General features: G+C 32.3%; 2 protein-coding genes across 2 annotated transcripts; one reads left to right on the forward strand and one right to left on the reverse strand.

Moving 5' to 3' along the window:
• The first annotated feature begins 4,528 nt into the window (after positions 1-4,528).
• Positions 4,529-8,633, forward strand: LOC141657443 (protein trichome birefringence-like 1). Its single transcript, XM_074464691.1, has 5 exons — positions 4,529-5,896; positions 6,564-6,756; positions 7,202-7,395; positions 7,500-7,658; positions 7,751-8,633. The coding sequence occupies exons 1-5, from the start codon at positions 4,734-4,736 to the stop codon at positions 8,103-8,105; spliced, it is 2,064 nt and encodes a 687-aa protein (XP_074320792.1). The 5' UTR covers positions 4,529-4,733; the 3' UTR covers positions 8,106-8,633.
• Positions 8,634-11,448: 2,815 nt separating this feature from the next.
• LOC141657442 (uncharacterized) lies at positions 11,449-13,721 on the reverse strand. The gene has a single exon (XM_074464690.1). It carries the CDS (start codon positions 13,027-13,029, stop codon positions 11,650-11,652), a length of 1,380 nt encoding a protein of 459 aa, XP_074320791.1. The 5' UTR covers positions 13,030-13,721; the 3' UTR covers positions 11,449-11,649.
• Positions 13,722-15,329: the final 1,608 nt, after the last annotated feature.

Raw genomic sequence — 15,329 nt, forward strand, 5'->3', positions numbered from 1 at the left:
TGAACCTTGATTCATATTTATACTAATATTAAATTTGATAATAATGAAAAAATGATGCTCAAAAGTTATAAACGCATCCTCAATTGTTTATATATTTTTGTTGGAAGGCAAAATTTATAAACCAAAATTTTTCTCATCTCTATTGTTAGTAGAACTAACAATTAAGGTAAATGTATTAAGGTTTTAGATTATTAACTAATTTATTTCTTTTTTAGTGCAAGTTTCATTGGTATGAAGTTTTGATCACATTTTTCAAATATTGTATAAAACAAATTTCACTGTTTCGTTGATTAATTCGCATTAATTACTGAGTTACTTTTTATAGGGACGATTCATTGAAGAAAGAAGACTATATGGAGAAGTAAAATATTTGGATTGCTTAAAGAACTATATATAAAAACTAAGTGTAAGATTGACGACATCAACCTGAATGAGTAATAGTTTTTTAGTTTTTTTTTTCAACTGTATTTTTTATTTTGGTATTTGTTGATTTTTTTCATCATTTTACCTTTGAAAAAATAGCACTCTTTAGTTTATCGACTTTGATCTTTATGTTAACATGTCAATGCCCGTATTTTTAGTACACGATCTATCATGAATTAGTCATGAGGTAATCTTACTATGTGATTTGATATTTTATAAAGTCTCAATTACTAGAAACACTAAAAACATCACACTAAAAACAAAATATCCCGTGAAATTCACAGGCCACGAAACTAGTTAATATATAGTATTGATTGATTGATTGATTGATTGATAAGGAGTAGTTTATATTAATTATAATGTCTGATGATATAATCTTAATAATCTTTCTCTAAATAGCTTGTTATCGTGTATTTTAAGTCTCACATTAGAAAAATTGTTAAATAAATATTGACAAAATGAGAAATATATGAAATTTCTTCTATTCTTATCCATCTCAATTCTCTCTATCTACTAAATGAATGAGAAATTTCATAATTTTCCCTCCAAAAAGAATCTTTTTAAATAAGGAAGCTAATTATAATTTACTAAATAAGTAAACTAATAATTACTCCGTATATTATATTTCATTAACTTATTATATTTTCATTAAAATCAATCTTTTCATCAAATTATTTTCACAAGTCTAAACTAAAATCTTTTAATTAAAATATAATTAAAATTTATATAAGATTATAAATTGCTAATTCTGTCATTGATGCTATTATTTGAGAATGACTTAGGCCTGTTCTTTTGGACTTAATTTCAGTTATAAGAAGTTCAGTTCAGTTCATTTTAGTTCAACTTTATTAAGTTCAGTTCAGTTCAGCTCCATTCAGTTCAGTTCAGTTCAGATCAGTTCGGTTCAGTTCAATTCATTTCAACATTAATAATACTATTCTTATTTTATATTCTTACTGTTATTATTATTATTAATATTATATTAATATATTCAATATTTTTATTATTATATTAATATTTTTTTTATATTTATTATATTACTATTATTTTATTATTTTTATTATTTTATTTATATTTAATATATTTATTTATTGTTATATTATTATGATTAATCACAATATTAGTAGTATAAAGTATTAATATTTATTAATAATATTATTATTATTATTATAATTATTATAATTATTATTATATTATTATAATTATTATTGTTTTTGCTTTTATTATTATTATTGTTATATTATATTTATTATTTATTAATATATTCATTTTGATTAATATTATTAATATATTCATTTTGATTAATATTATTAATATTATTATTATTATTATTATTATTATTACATATATTATTATTATTTATATTAATTGTTAAAATTATTTATAATATTTATATTATATTATACTTATCGTATTTATTTTTTAGTTATTATAGTTAATATATTGTATTATTTTATATTATATTATTATTAATAATGTTATCATTTATATTGCTAATATATTATTATTATTATTATTATTATTATTATTACTATATTTATTATTATATTACTATTTTTTTATATATATTATTACATTATTATTACATTATATTAATATATTAATAATAATAATAATAATTTTATAATATTTATTCTTATTATTCCTATTATTCTTATTATTATCTTTTATTTTTATTTCAGTTTAGTTTAGACCAGTTCAGTTCAGTTCAGTTCAGTTCAGTTCAGCTCTATTAAGTTCAATTCAGTTCAGTTCAACTCAATTAAGTTCGGTTCAGTTCAGACAATTTCAGTCTAAAAGAACAGGGCCTTAACCCGTACTACGTATAAAACATATATGTAAATCGCTATTATTACTTTTGAATTTTGATACAAAAAAATTAAGAGAATTTAAAAATTGAAATCATTAGGTTTGTGTTATAAAAAAAAATGTTTAAAATACATTTTAGCAAATCACTCAATTTTTTTGATTAGTTGTCAGTTACAATTAATTTTTTCAAATCAAGATACAGTGACGAAAAAAATGAATTAATGAGATACCACTAATATATAATTAAGTAATTTATTTAAAAAAAAAAAAAACTATGTATACCGTGCATTTATTGCACGAGGTCTAAACTAGTTAATAGACTATACCATCAGTTGTATTACAAATGTTGGTTTAGAATTCGAGTTCTATATAAAAGTTTTCGAGTTTTGTTTTAAAGAATCTGAGTTATATTAATTTTTTTTTTTCGTGAAATGTGAGATGTATATATATATATATGTATCAAAAAATAGATGTCATGGGTACAAAGCAACTAAAACCAGATTACATAATTCCAATTTTCTTAAGCCATTCTAGTTCTAAGGAAGTTAGCTTCTTATAGTCCCTTCCTCGAACTCTCATTCTCATGTCATCAACAATGTGTGCTGCAACCTTCTCAGGCCTTAGTAGAACACCATCAGCCCTGCACTTATTTCTATGGTGCCACACATGATAGGCAGCTCCCAAAACCAGACCTGCCTGTACCCCTTTCTACATCTTAGTTCCAGCAGCTTGTATACACCATTCAATCACATTGTCAACTGATAAATATAGGCCAGTTTTCTGCTGCATACCGAACGATCCTGAGGCGTAATCACACCTAAAGAACATATGTTCCAAGTCTTGAGTGCTGTCCACATAAGTAGCAACGATCATCAATGTCCAATCCATACCTGATCAACTTATCTTTGGTTCTGAAAACTCCATGTGCAAGAAGCCAGCCCATGAATTTGGTGCTTTGGGACCACCCATTCATTCCATACCACACTACCCCAGTTAGTCTTAGGACGAGCACCCAGGAGCCATTCATAACAACGAGCAGTCGAGAATCCTGCCCTCTGTATATCCCAGGCCCCATTTGTGTAAGCAGCAGCCAGATCCTGTTTTACTCTACAAATTCTCCTCCACACTCAACTTGTGTTAGTACTAGGCTTGTACTGCATCCAGGTCTGTCCTTTGAGATGGTTATGCTTCACCCATTTGTATTAAAAAATTTCTGAATTAACACATTTCAGCATAAAAAAATAAAATAATTAAAAAGCTCAGAAAAATAACACCTAAGCTCGAATAAATGTATATATAGTAGTTGCACAATACTTATTATACATTGGAGATACAGTAATATTTGTGTATCCATACAATTAATAGACTGTACTACCGATGATATTCAAATAAGTCCTCTAAAAAATACCACCTCATTCCTATTTCTTACCTTATTTTGCACAAATATTACTATACAACCAGTTGTATAATAAGCATTGTACAACCATATACATTAATCCGAGCTTATGTGCAATTTTATTGAGTTTTGTAAAAGTTATTTTTTTTATGTTTAAGTGTGTGAGTTCAAAAACTTTAAAGCATAGCTCAGATTCTTTTTAACAAAGCTCGAAAACTTTAGTACACAGCTCGGATTATACACCATACAACTGCATACAACTGGTTGTATAATCTACTAATTGCTTATTTTGCACTTTTCAATTAAATCACAATAACCATTATTAGTTAATTACATTTATGACAACATCTAACTTACCAAAAAAAAAAAATCATTTAAAAATAACACAATTAATTGTGTTGCATAGTTTTACAAAATTATTCTGTAAGAGGATGTAAGGTACACTTAATATAGGTCCGTTATCATGTCACATATACCTAAATATCAAGTTGATTTCGCATTACAATTTATGATAATTATTGTTAATTTTATATTTTCGCATTACAATTTATGAAATCCGTCCCTAAATTAAAACAATGCTTGGAATCAATTTAATAATGCAAACAAATACAAAGTATTAATGATTATGAATATCTTAATGTAAGATTATTTTAAATATGTTATGGCAGGAACTAACAAATATTCGTACAAAATATTCGTCTTAATCTTAAAATAGGTCATGTAGGTAAGAATAAATGGTAACATAATGGGTTAGTGGAGAAAGGGGACCACATAAATAGTGTTGTAGAGAGAGAAAAAGTGAGTACCTTATGAGGTAAAATGGTATCCGTCACTCAAGAGTGACGGATATATCAGGCCTTCAATGAAAATTTGTGATAGGAAAAGGAGCAGATTCGTCTCATGACAGAGTTACCAAATATTGGAAACCGCACTAAATTTTGTGGTGTTTGACATCCGTGACCAGTCTTTGTCCTCCACAAAATCCTCCCTTCAACTCTCTCTTTCCGCACTCTCGTTCTCCATTCTTCTTCTTCTTCTTCTTCTTCTTCTTCTTCTTCAACAATACACTTGAAACTCACCAATTTCACCAAACAAACATTCATTCATGGCAGAAGTAACTAAGTACCAATTAATCACTAACAACAACAACAATAACAACATTATCTCAGACTTAAAAACCCATTTTTCTTTCTTCAAAACTACAAAAAGCACTTCTTTTATTTATGCTGTTGTTCTTATTTTTATTCTTTTTACTGTTTTCCTTGCTTTTTCCCCTTCTTCTTCATCAACATCTTCTTCTCCTTGGTTTGTCAATATTTTCACTGTTAATTCAACTTCTCCTACTGATTTACCTGATAGATCTCAAATTAATCCTTTTAGATCTCAAAATAATGCAACATTTCAACCACCTCTATCACAAAACTTGAATAATTCCCAACTTTCTCCGGATAAAGTTGCAAACTTTGAGCATAATAACAATCAAAATTCGAGTTTTACTCCTGAAATTCCTCAAATTTTAGAAAATAATATGGTTATTCAACCAAAAAAGCAAATGAATGACAGTATTAGTGATGTTTTGCCTCAAATTTCTCCATTGCAGTCAAATCAAAGTTCTCAACTTTCAGGAAATCAGTCTATTATTCATCAAATTGATAAGGATAGTGAAGTTTCGTCTCAAATTTCGCCGTTAATAAACAATCAGACTACTGGTGAAGTTTTGCCTCAAATTACTTCAAAATCAAGAAATAATGGTAGTGAAGTTTTGCCCCAAATTCCGCCATCGAATCAAAGTCAAAATGTTAGTGATGTTTTGGGAAATAATGGTAGTGAAGTTTCGCCTCAAATTTCGCAATTAACAAAGAATCAAAGTGTTAGTGAGATTCTGCCTCAAATTGCTCCAAATTCAGGAAACCAGGGAAGTGAGAATAGTACAATTAAACCTCAAATTTCGACGGATTTGACGAAAAAAGGAATTGGGTCGGAAGTGAATTCGTCTGATTTGGCGGCATCATTGTCGAAAAATCAAGGGATGAGCCGTTCAAACGACACCGTTTCAGAGAGTAGAGTAAAAAAGCAAGGCAATGAGATTGAAGAATTAGTGGGTTGTGATTTGTATGATGGAGGATGGATAAGAGATGAATCTTATCCACTATATAAACCAGGATCATGCAAATTAGTTGATGAACAATTTAATTGTGTTCTTAACGGTAGACCTGATAATGATTATTACAAGCTTAAGTGGAAGCCTAAAGGTTGCTCATTGCCACGGTAATTGTCTTAATTATTAGTATTACCGAGTACTTTTTCCCGTTCAACTAGATGTTTACGTTTCATTAAAATTTAGATTTGAATTTCAGTTTATTTCTTAATTGAAGTGTTAGTTTTGTTGAAATATTGATCTTGTTTTTAGCATAGTGCACCAATTTCTGGTGTATTGATTTGCGGAAAATATAGACGTTGCTAAGATTTATGCTTCTTTTTTGTTGAATTATTATTATTATTATTATTATTATGCCATTTTCCTTGATTTTAGCGTTTAGTTTAATCCAACAATTTAGTGCTTTTTTCTTAGATTGAATTTTGTTTGATGGCTTGCTATTCTTAGGTTTTAGACTAAAGTAGAAATAAACGGAGTATAATGATTCACTAAATTGGTCGTACTTATTTCTATCTTGAAATGTCATTTTATATCAAACCATGCAATTTTGATGCACATTTTCGGACTTAATTTTCATGTTAAGTCACTTTAGAAATGACCACTTTGTGTTGGCAATAGACGGGTAAGACAATAAACATCTGATCCTTGGGCCTGTAATTTACGGGAGTCTTTGAAGTTTTGGGAGTCCGTAAGGAACTGTGATCGGGACAATATTGTTGATGTTGCATTTTGATTGAATTTGAGCTTTGAAACATTGCCGGTGTTCCTGAATTGTAGGCTAAATGGTGGGAACATGTTGAAATTACTCAAGGGGAAGCGCCTTGTTTTCGTCGGTGATTCATTAAATAGGAATATGTGGGAGTCTTTAGTTTGCATACTTAAGAGCTCTGTTAAAAACAAGAAGAAAGTCTTCGAAGCCTTTGGTCGGCACCATTTCCGCACTGAAGCTTCCTACTCTTTTGTATTTAAAGTAAGCTTTTGTTATTCTTTTGTTCAACTTGTGTATTTTACTATCATGGGCACTATTATTTCTCAATGAGTTTTTTTATGCTATATCCGTGTGTTTACCTATTTAAATTATTTACCCTCCGTTTTTTTAAAATCAACTAATGTGCCTTAGCACAATGAATACTTCTAGTAATTTATCTTGCCTCTTTTATAATTGTTTGTCGAGGCATTGACATAAGCAGCGTATCAGCAGCAACAAACATCTTTGGTGACAACACTTGACACTTTGACAGTTAAAATACTCCAAGTTATAGTATTTTTGTTAATTTAAGGACTTTGAGTTTAAGTGTATATTAGGCAATTTACAAAACGAAGGGTACATGCTAAAATTTTGAAAAATTGGACGATAACATAGAAAAATTCTTATAATTTTAATGTTTAATGTGATTATTTTTGTGTTTGAGTAGGATTATAATTGTACAGTAGAGTTCTTCGTAGCGCCTTTCCTAGTTCAACAATGGGAAGTGAAAGACAAGAATGGAACAACCCAGGAAACACTCCGACTCGACTTAATGGTTTCAGATGCAGATCAGTATAAGAATGCCGATTACATAATCTTTAATACCGGGCATTGGTGGACCCATGATAAAACATCAAAGGGGTACTTTTTTTGCTCTTGGTTTGGTTAACATCTTAATTCTCGATTACCTTTTTACTTAATATAGGGCTACAGTGCTTAAATGCCTAATTATGTAATGTTTACAGGGAAGACTATTATCAAGAAGGTAGCCATGTTTATAAACAATTGGCTGTTACTGAGGCATTTCGAAAAGCCATAACAACGTGGACAAGATGGGTTGATGCCAACATCAATCCTCAAAGGACACATGTTCTGTTTCGAGGCTATTCTGCTTCACATTTCAGGTCAGTTTGAACTTAACTATTGTATTATAAAGTCTACGACTTGTGAGTTCATTGGAAGATGTATATGCGTTCGATTGACTATTTTCTTTCAGGGGTGGGCAATGGAACTCCGGAGGGCAATGTGACAGTGAAACGGAGCCCATCAAGAATGAGACTTACTTGACTAAATATCCATGGAAGATGAAAATGTTTGAGTCGGTAATAAAGGGTATGAAAACCCCAGTTTCTTTCCTAAATGTCACGAGACTGACGGACTACAGAAAAGACGGTCATCCGTCCGTTTACCGAAAGCAACACCTTTCTAGTGTGGAGAAAAAATCGCCATTGCGGTACCAAGACTGCAGTCATTGGTGCCTTCCTGGGGTTCCCGACTCTTGGAACGAGCTCCTCTATGCGGAGCTCTTAAGAAAACAGTACTTGGACAAGAAAGCAAAGAATAAAACATAAGCACTTTCATCAGCATGAAGAGGCTTCATTTATTCAGGTACTGTAATTAAATTATACCGAAAATTTCCCCTAAACCGCAGGTGATTATTTTTCAATACTTGATAATTATGAGGTAAAATAGAGAGGAAACGTAGATAAAAAGGAAATACATGTTAGTCTTTAGCCGATCTTCTGTAAGACTGTTGTAGGGTGTGCAACAGATCATAAGAATTTATGCACCTCGGTTGATAAAAAAAAAAGGAGTAAATGAGAATATGATATGCATAAATTATTATGAAGCCGGCGTTGTATGCCCAACAAGTTTTATTTGAGTAAATGTGGTTAGGCTTATGAGTAGTTAGAAAGATATGTGTTGGTGTTAGTAAATGTCGAAGCTTTACTACTGGGTTTGTTGTTAGCCTCAAGGCTTGTAGAATGTAGATTGTACATTATGATTATTTGTTGGCTAAAGCCAAATTGTCTTCATTATTTGGTACTTTGCCTACTTTGTTATGACATTTATAAGATCTCTCCGTCTTTTGTGTGTTATGTTAATGTTGATCCAGCGCATTTAGAGGTTAATCCCTCAGAAAATCCAAAACCCGCCTTCAAACTTTACAATATTGTCTTTACTTCATCTCTAGTTTGTGCATCAAATTGCTAGACTAGGATAAAGTCAGTCATATACAAAGCGTTTACATCTACACAAATTCTCATTAAAAGGCATGACATACATCCATGGTAAAAAGACGGATACCATTTTATCTCACAATGATGTCTCCACTTTTTTCTCTCTCTGCAACACTATTCATGTGGTCCCCTTTCTCTACTAACCCATTTTGTTACCATTTTATCTCACAAAATATCCGTCACAAATGGTAACCCGTCACAAGGGAGACCAATTGTTACATCTAACATTACATTATGTGCATGATGTTAATTAAGGGTTTCATTTTCACGGCCTATGGGCATGCTATAAATTTGAGGGATACCACCAGTATTTCCACTATTTCAATATGGCTATGAATTATGATGTATCAGTGTAATATTAGTTCCTCTCTTTCAATTTAAGTTCATATCAGTGTAATTATCCATTTTAAGAATAAAACGGGTCAAATAGCACCCCACTTGCATAGATGAGACAATCCTTTTGCTACTCTGGAGGATCCAGACAGATGGTAACACTTACCTAAAATGGATGAACCACACCAATGGTAACGTACCATATTTGGCATGAAAAATAACTAAATTACCCTTACATCCACTACTTATTTACGACTTTATCATCCACTCACCCACACACTAGCTACTTATTTAATCCACCTAAATTCATGCGGCCCCAATCAATATTTCCTATTTTATCCCTCACTTTTCCACCTTTTCTTAAATAACCACTTTTTGCTTATGTTTAGATCTGTCTGGATCGGAGGGAGTATAATTAAATGAGAATTTGTGTATACAAATAGATTAAAGAATTATTGTCATCGGTAAAGTTTGGGATCGAGGTACTGGTAGTCTCTCTTTACCAAGGTAGAAAGGTGTTTGAGTCGGTGGCATGTGGATGATTGTGATAGTAAGTTTTTGTTATACTCATACACTACCATGAGTGATGACTGATGAGTCGATGATTCTCTTTTCGTCTCAGCCACATGGCTTGTTTTTTTTTTTTTTTTTGTTTACTCTGTCTTTGATCCCACCAAAATATACTATGGGTATCTTGTATCCAAGACCATGCAGATGCACTTGCTGTAACAATGTACGGAGTAGAGCTGACAAAAGCTGGCCCGACTCGAGGAACTCGATCTGCCCCGTCCGAAACCCGACCCGATACAACCCGAAAATTGGGTGAACCGAAACCGAACCGACCCGATAACAGCCTTATTTTCTCCACCCCGAACCCGACATGAACCGACCCGTGACCCGATATTTTCTCAACCCGATAGATGACCCGATAATGAACTAGCTTAATAATGGTTTAAATAACACCAAATTGACATTCATCTTAATTATTTTCACTTAAAACTACAATTAATACACCTACCTATTTTTTAAACATAAAATTACCATCTAAAACGAAATATATAAAATAAAATATATGCTGATAACCTGACCCGACACTGACTTGCTAATGACCCGACCCGCCTTGCCACCCGTTGATGACCCGACCCGACATGAACCGAACCGACCCGAACCCGTCATTGACCCGACATAACCCGAACCCGATATAACCCGACCTGCTTTGACCCGACCCGTAATCGACCCGAGTGACTCGATTGCCACCTCTACATGTAAGGTATACCACCAAGTATTTCATTTTTTAATGCTCAAACATTTTGCAAATTAAGGTTGGGAGTAAAACTATATTAGTAGGATGAGAAGTAAAGTCGTTATCTCACGCAACGGTTTTGCTTTTGTACATAAAAACAAAACACAGATTTGTAAGAGGCAGAGGCAAAACTGTTACCTCTTTACTAGTTTTTTACGGATTTTTTCCACTTCAAAATTCTACTGCAATTTCCGCTTTTTAATTTGGGGAATGGTTAGTCTTAGAGATAAACTATTTAGGGAAAAAAGAGTTTTTGTAATATTTTCAATTTGTCCGACTGGTTAGATCAACGAAGGTGTTGGAAAATGTTAAAACTTCAATACTTAATAACTCCGCCGCTTTTGCTTTTGACAGTCACAATCTTATGACCTCTCCCACTTGCTCTTCCATTTGCCTCTCTTACTTTGCCTCTTTAACTCACGTCAGAAGCTTATGACGGATTTTGTCAGTCACAAATAAAAATTTGTGCGACAACATAGGGGAATCACCAAAACGAATTGTTGCATTATGGACAAGGCCTGTAGCATGCAGTTTATTTCGACTCCATAGCACAAAAGGAAGCGAAACTATGTCAAATTGTCAATGTACAACGTATATCATGTGTTTATTCCGGAGGCTGAAAATTTCGAATTTTTTAGTTAAAATTTTCGATTTTTTCCGAGGTTGCCTTATAGTATAACCACTTTGCCCCCTCTGAAAATTTCAAATTTTTTAGTTAAAATCACCATTATGACTCCATTTGGCATTTACACTAAAAAAAAAAAATGACTGCAATTTCATATAATTTTTTACAATGAATTATGACAATTATGTTATAATGAAACGTGAGAAGTATGGATAAAATTAATTGGTCGAGCAAAGAAATAATGTTCGTATTACGGCTATAAAAGTATAAATCTAAAAAGAGTACTTGAAGTTGAAACGTAGGATGCTGTCCCCAAGAGAGACAAATATACCTTGCACTGCGATTAGGCTACTAGTACAACTAGAAAGCTCAAAGTTAATTTAAAACAAGATGATGACAGAACACAAACAATATCAGCATAAAAAGGCTTAACCACCAGCTCACATCCCTGCAATAATTTATTGAACAAAAAACACATCAATGGAGAGTTGTAACTAGTAAGTAATCAAAGATAACAAAGATCAGGTTACAAGCGAACTACGCACTTCACAGCTTCATAGTCGACTTTAAGAGATGGTTGTAATTTTGTATCAGAAGAAACCATCGCTTTTCGTCTAGTTGAGTCTCCTCCTCCTAAGTGCCCGTGAGTCCCCACTATCCATATCTGCGCTTCTAGAAGCATCATGCCTTCTTCTAGAGGATGAGGTCGAAAGTGACACCAGTGAATCAATCTCAATAGCTGTATCAGCAGTTTGGCTCTCCCCATGTATAGAAGCAGCTATGCTCGAGAAAGAATCCCTATCATCGATCAATGACGGCTGTATCTCTTGGCTTCTCACTGGAAGAGACCTCCCGATAAAGGCCTCAACAAATCGATCAGTAGGAGTTGCACTTGAACCACTCCTATTTGACTGTCCTCTTCTGTAAGTCAAAGGCGGGAGCCTTCGAGGCACTACCTCTACCTCAGGCATGTCCTGAGTCAAATCAACCACATTTTCCGGAGTTGCAGTAGGAGTTTGTTCCCTTTGAAGGGTCATCATTCTATCAAGGATGGTATCTCCTGACGGCCCCAAAGAAGCCTGTTCCCTTATTCGGGCTCGGGTGGTCATTATTCTACTTAGGAGGGAACCCCTTGAATTGGGTTCCAAATCACCTTCTGCTATTGGGAGCTGAAAGAAGTCCTGTGTCAGCTCAAACCTTGCACCAAGGCGCCTAATCATCTCCTCCATGGGGAACAACGATGCTGTCCTCTGAATGGTCTGCCTCAAGCTCTCGACTCGACGGGCTGAGGGTCTAGCTGGAATCTTAATTTCCGAATCCTCTCCAGGCTCGTGAGTGTGGGTCCCACGTCCATAAATGGGAGTAACATTCTTAAGAGTGACCTCACCTTTACACACTGGACATTCCTTTGCATCGGAATGAATATGCAACCAACGATAAATGCAAGACCAACAAAACAAATGGCCACAACAGGTAACAATGGGTTCTCTAGACGAGTCTAAGCATATATTACAATCGAAGAAACTACCTGTCCGAGTGCTAGTCTTGTCAACATCTTCCTTCTCTTCCAATGAATCACTCTCCAATGAAGTCACATTATTCTCGCACATTTTCAAAACTTGGCAACTCCTTTCCTCGGGAGGAACACTACCCTCTCCAACTTGGGGCATCCCATTACCATTACCATTACCATTACCATTACCATTACCATTACCATTACCATTACCATTACCATTACCATTACCATCCTCACCTTCACCAGCAGGACCACCACCATTACCATTAGAATCAGCTCCCAATTGCAAAGAAGGAGCCCTCCTTCGCCATCCTCGTTGCCTAGTCCTTTGCCTAAGTGTCTCTCTAAGATCTAATGGTGGTTCCCATCTATCTACATCCAACAATGACTCCGTCTCCAGCCCCACATTCGGAGCTGTAGGCGCCCCGGGACCTAAATTTAAGTCTAAATTCATCGCATCCTGAAACCAATCAGCCATTATCAACTACTTGAAGTTGCACCCAAAAAATCAAAAACCCCAATTCCACCTAACTAATTAGACCCAAACCCTATTATCATTCCACATATCACACTAATATCTACTTCAATTTCGGGTCGAAACCAAAATTACATTAAACCCTAATTAATTCCCCATTTCTGAAATATCCAAAAAAAACCCAATTGTTCACAAACCCAAATACAATCGATCGAGCTCTACACTATTACAAATTCAATTCTAAGATTAAAATCAAACAGTAAAGAATACCAAGAAGCAATTAATCTTATACGATTAAAATCAATGAAAAATCAAATAAAAAAACGAGTATAAAACCCAGAAATTGAACTAAAATCGCAACGAAATGGGAAAAGAAAACCTGGGTTTGTCAGAAAAATTTGTTCTTCAGTGGAAAAGAGGGAGAAAGTAAGTAACTTGGGAGAAATTAGACATGGTGGATTGAAACGATACCGTTTTGAGTTGCAATTAGGGGTGTAAAAAGAAAGAGTGAATTGAATGAAAAAATTGTGTAAACTCTAAAATAAGGAGATGATTGAAGGGCATGGATGATCCAACTCATAGAACTTAGTAAAGGAAGCTATGAGTAAGAGACTAAAGAACAATAAGAGAGAAGTGAGGAGAAAGAGGGGAGTCAGGTGACTAAGTCAGCTAAATTTTGTGGAAAATTTAACCGGGTGTATCTTGCTAACAAATTTCGGTTTTAGACGGGTATATATCAATCAATACTATATATTAAATCTAGAAATTAGGGGAATGTGTGTTGTGTGATGGACCCGATTATATAGAAGCTTGGTTAATTTTTCTAAACATGATTAATTAAGATGGTCAATTTCAAGGAGACTAAAAGAAAGAAGATGCCTGGTCATTTTCCTAAATATTTATAGAAGACTAGAAGATGGTTAATTTCCTTAAAATAAAATAATTAATTAGTATAAATATGCACACTTATGGTATTAATTATTATCATCATAAAATTATATATTAAATTTAAAATCTATGCAATTTTATTAAACTTTATAATTTTTTAGATGTATAGAGATGTTAATTATTTAACATACAAAAATATAATAGGTAGGTTATAAATAATTCAAGTTAGATTCCATAATATATAATACTAGTATTGGTGCCCGGCTTCGCCCGGGCTACCTCTACTTACCATTAAATTTTTTTTTCATTAAATAAAATTATTAAAGTTGCATAACCCATAAATTTATCATTAATATATTTTTCTATGACATATCCTAAAATTATAATGAAATAAATTTTGAGACAAATTCACTACTCCCGTTATTAATATTTTACTCTTATTAATGAAACAATAGTAATAACATTTCACTATTTGCCCGTAATCATTGTTACTTTCACAACTCCCATCGTAATTATTGTTACTGTCACTACTGCTGCATTAATATTGATAATTTCACTACTCCCGCCGTAATTATGGTTACTTTCACTATTGCTGCATTAATATTGACAATATTGTTACTTTTACTATTCAAATGAGTGATTACTATCATATAACTATATCTAATGTTATTACAATTCTTTTCTTTATTGACGAAATTACTTTTACTACTTAGGCATGCAATTTTAAGAGGATTATTATTTATATAAATATATTACATATATGCACAAAATCAAATCAAAAGAATTATACAATATTATATATTATTGAATCTAACTTGAATTATTTATAACCTACTTATATTATATTTTTTATGTTAAATAATTAACATCTCTATACAGCTAATAAACTATAAAGTTTAATCAAATTGCATAGATTTTAAATTTAATATATAATTTTATGGTGATAATAATTAATACCGTGCATGTTTATACTAATTAATTATTTTAATTTAAGGAAATCTTCTATAAATATTTAGGAAAATTACCAAACATCTTCTTTCTTTTAGTCTCCTTTAATTAATTATTTTATTTTAAGGAAATTGACCATATTCTAATCTTCTATAAATATTTAGGAAAATTACCAAACATCTTCTTTCTTTTAGTCTCCTTGAAATTGACCATCTTAATTAATTATTTTATTTTAAGGAAATTGACCATTTTAATTAATTGTTTTATTTTAAGGAAATTGACCATGTTATAGTTTCTTACAATGTTTAGGAAAGTTACCAAGCTTCTATATAATTTAATTTTAACCCAAACTATATAATATTTGCATTGAGATCCCTTAATCGGGTCCATCACACGGTGTTATTGATTTAAAACTATATAGTATAATTAATTTGTATAACTTTCTTTAATTACATTGAAGTCCCTTG

The sequence above is a fragment of the Silene latifolia genome, chromosome 5 (genome assembly GCF_048544455.1).
Source record: "Silene latifolia isolate original U9 population chromosome 5, ASM4854445v1, whole genome shotgun sequence".
Lineage (NCBI taxonomy): Eukaryota > Viridiplantae > Streptophyta > Magnoliopsida > Caryophyllales > Caryophyllaceae > Silene > Silene latifolia.

Bases quoted from the DNA above. Each gene is read 5' to 3' on its own strand.
- LOC141657443 (XM_074464691.1), top strand. From the start codon at position 4,734: ATGGCAGAAGTAACTAAGTACCAATTAATCACTAACAACAACAACAAT. The intron at 6,757-7,201 runs GTAAGCTTTTGT...GTGTTTGAGTAG, and splicing joins CCTACTCTTTTGTATTTAAA to GATTATAATTGTACAGTAGA. The intron at 7,396-7,499 runs GTACTTTTTTTG...TAATGTTTACAG, and splicing joins CATGATAAAACATCAAAGGG to GGAAGACTATTATCAAGAAG.
- LOC141657442 (XM_074464690.1), bottom strand. From the start codon at position 13,029: ATGGCTGATTGGTTTCAGGATGCGATGAATTTAGACTTAAATTTAGGT.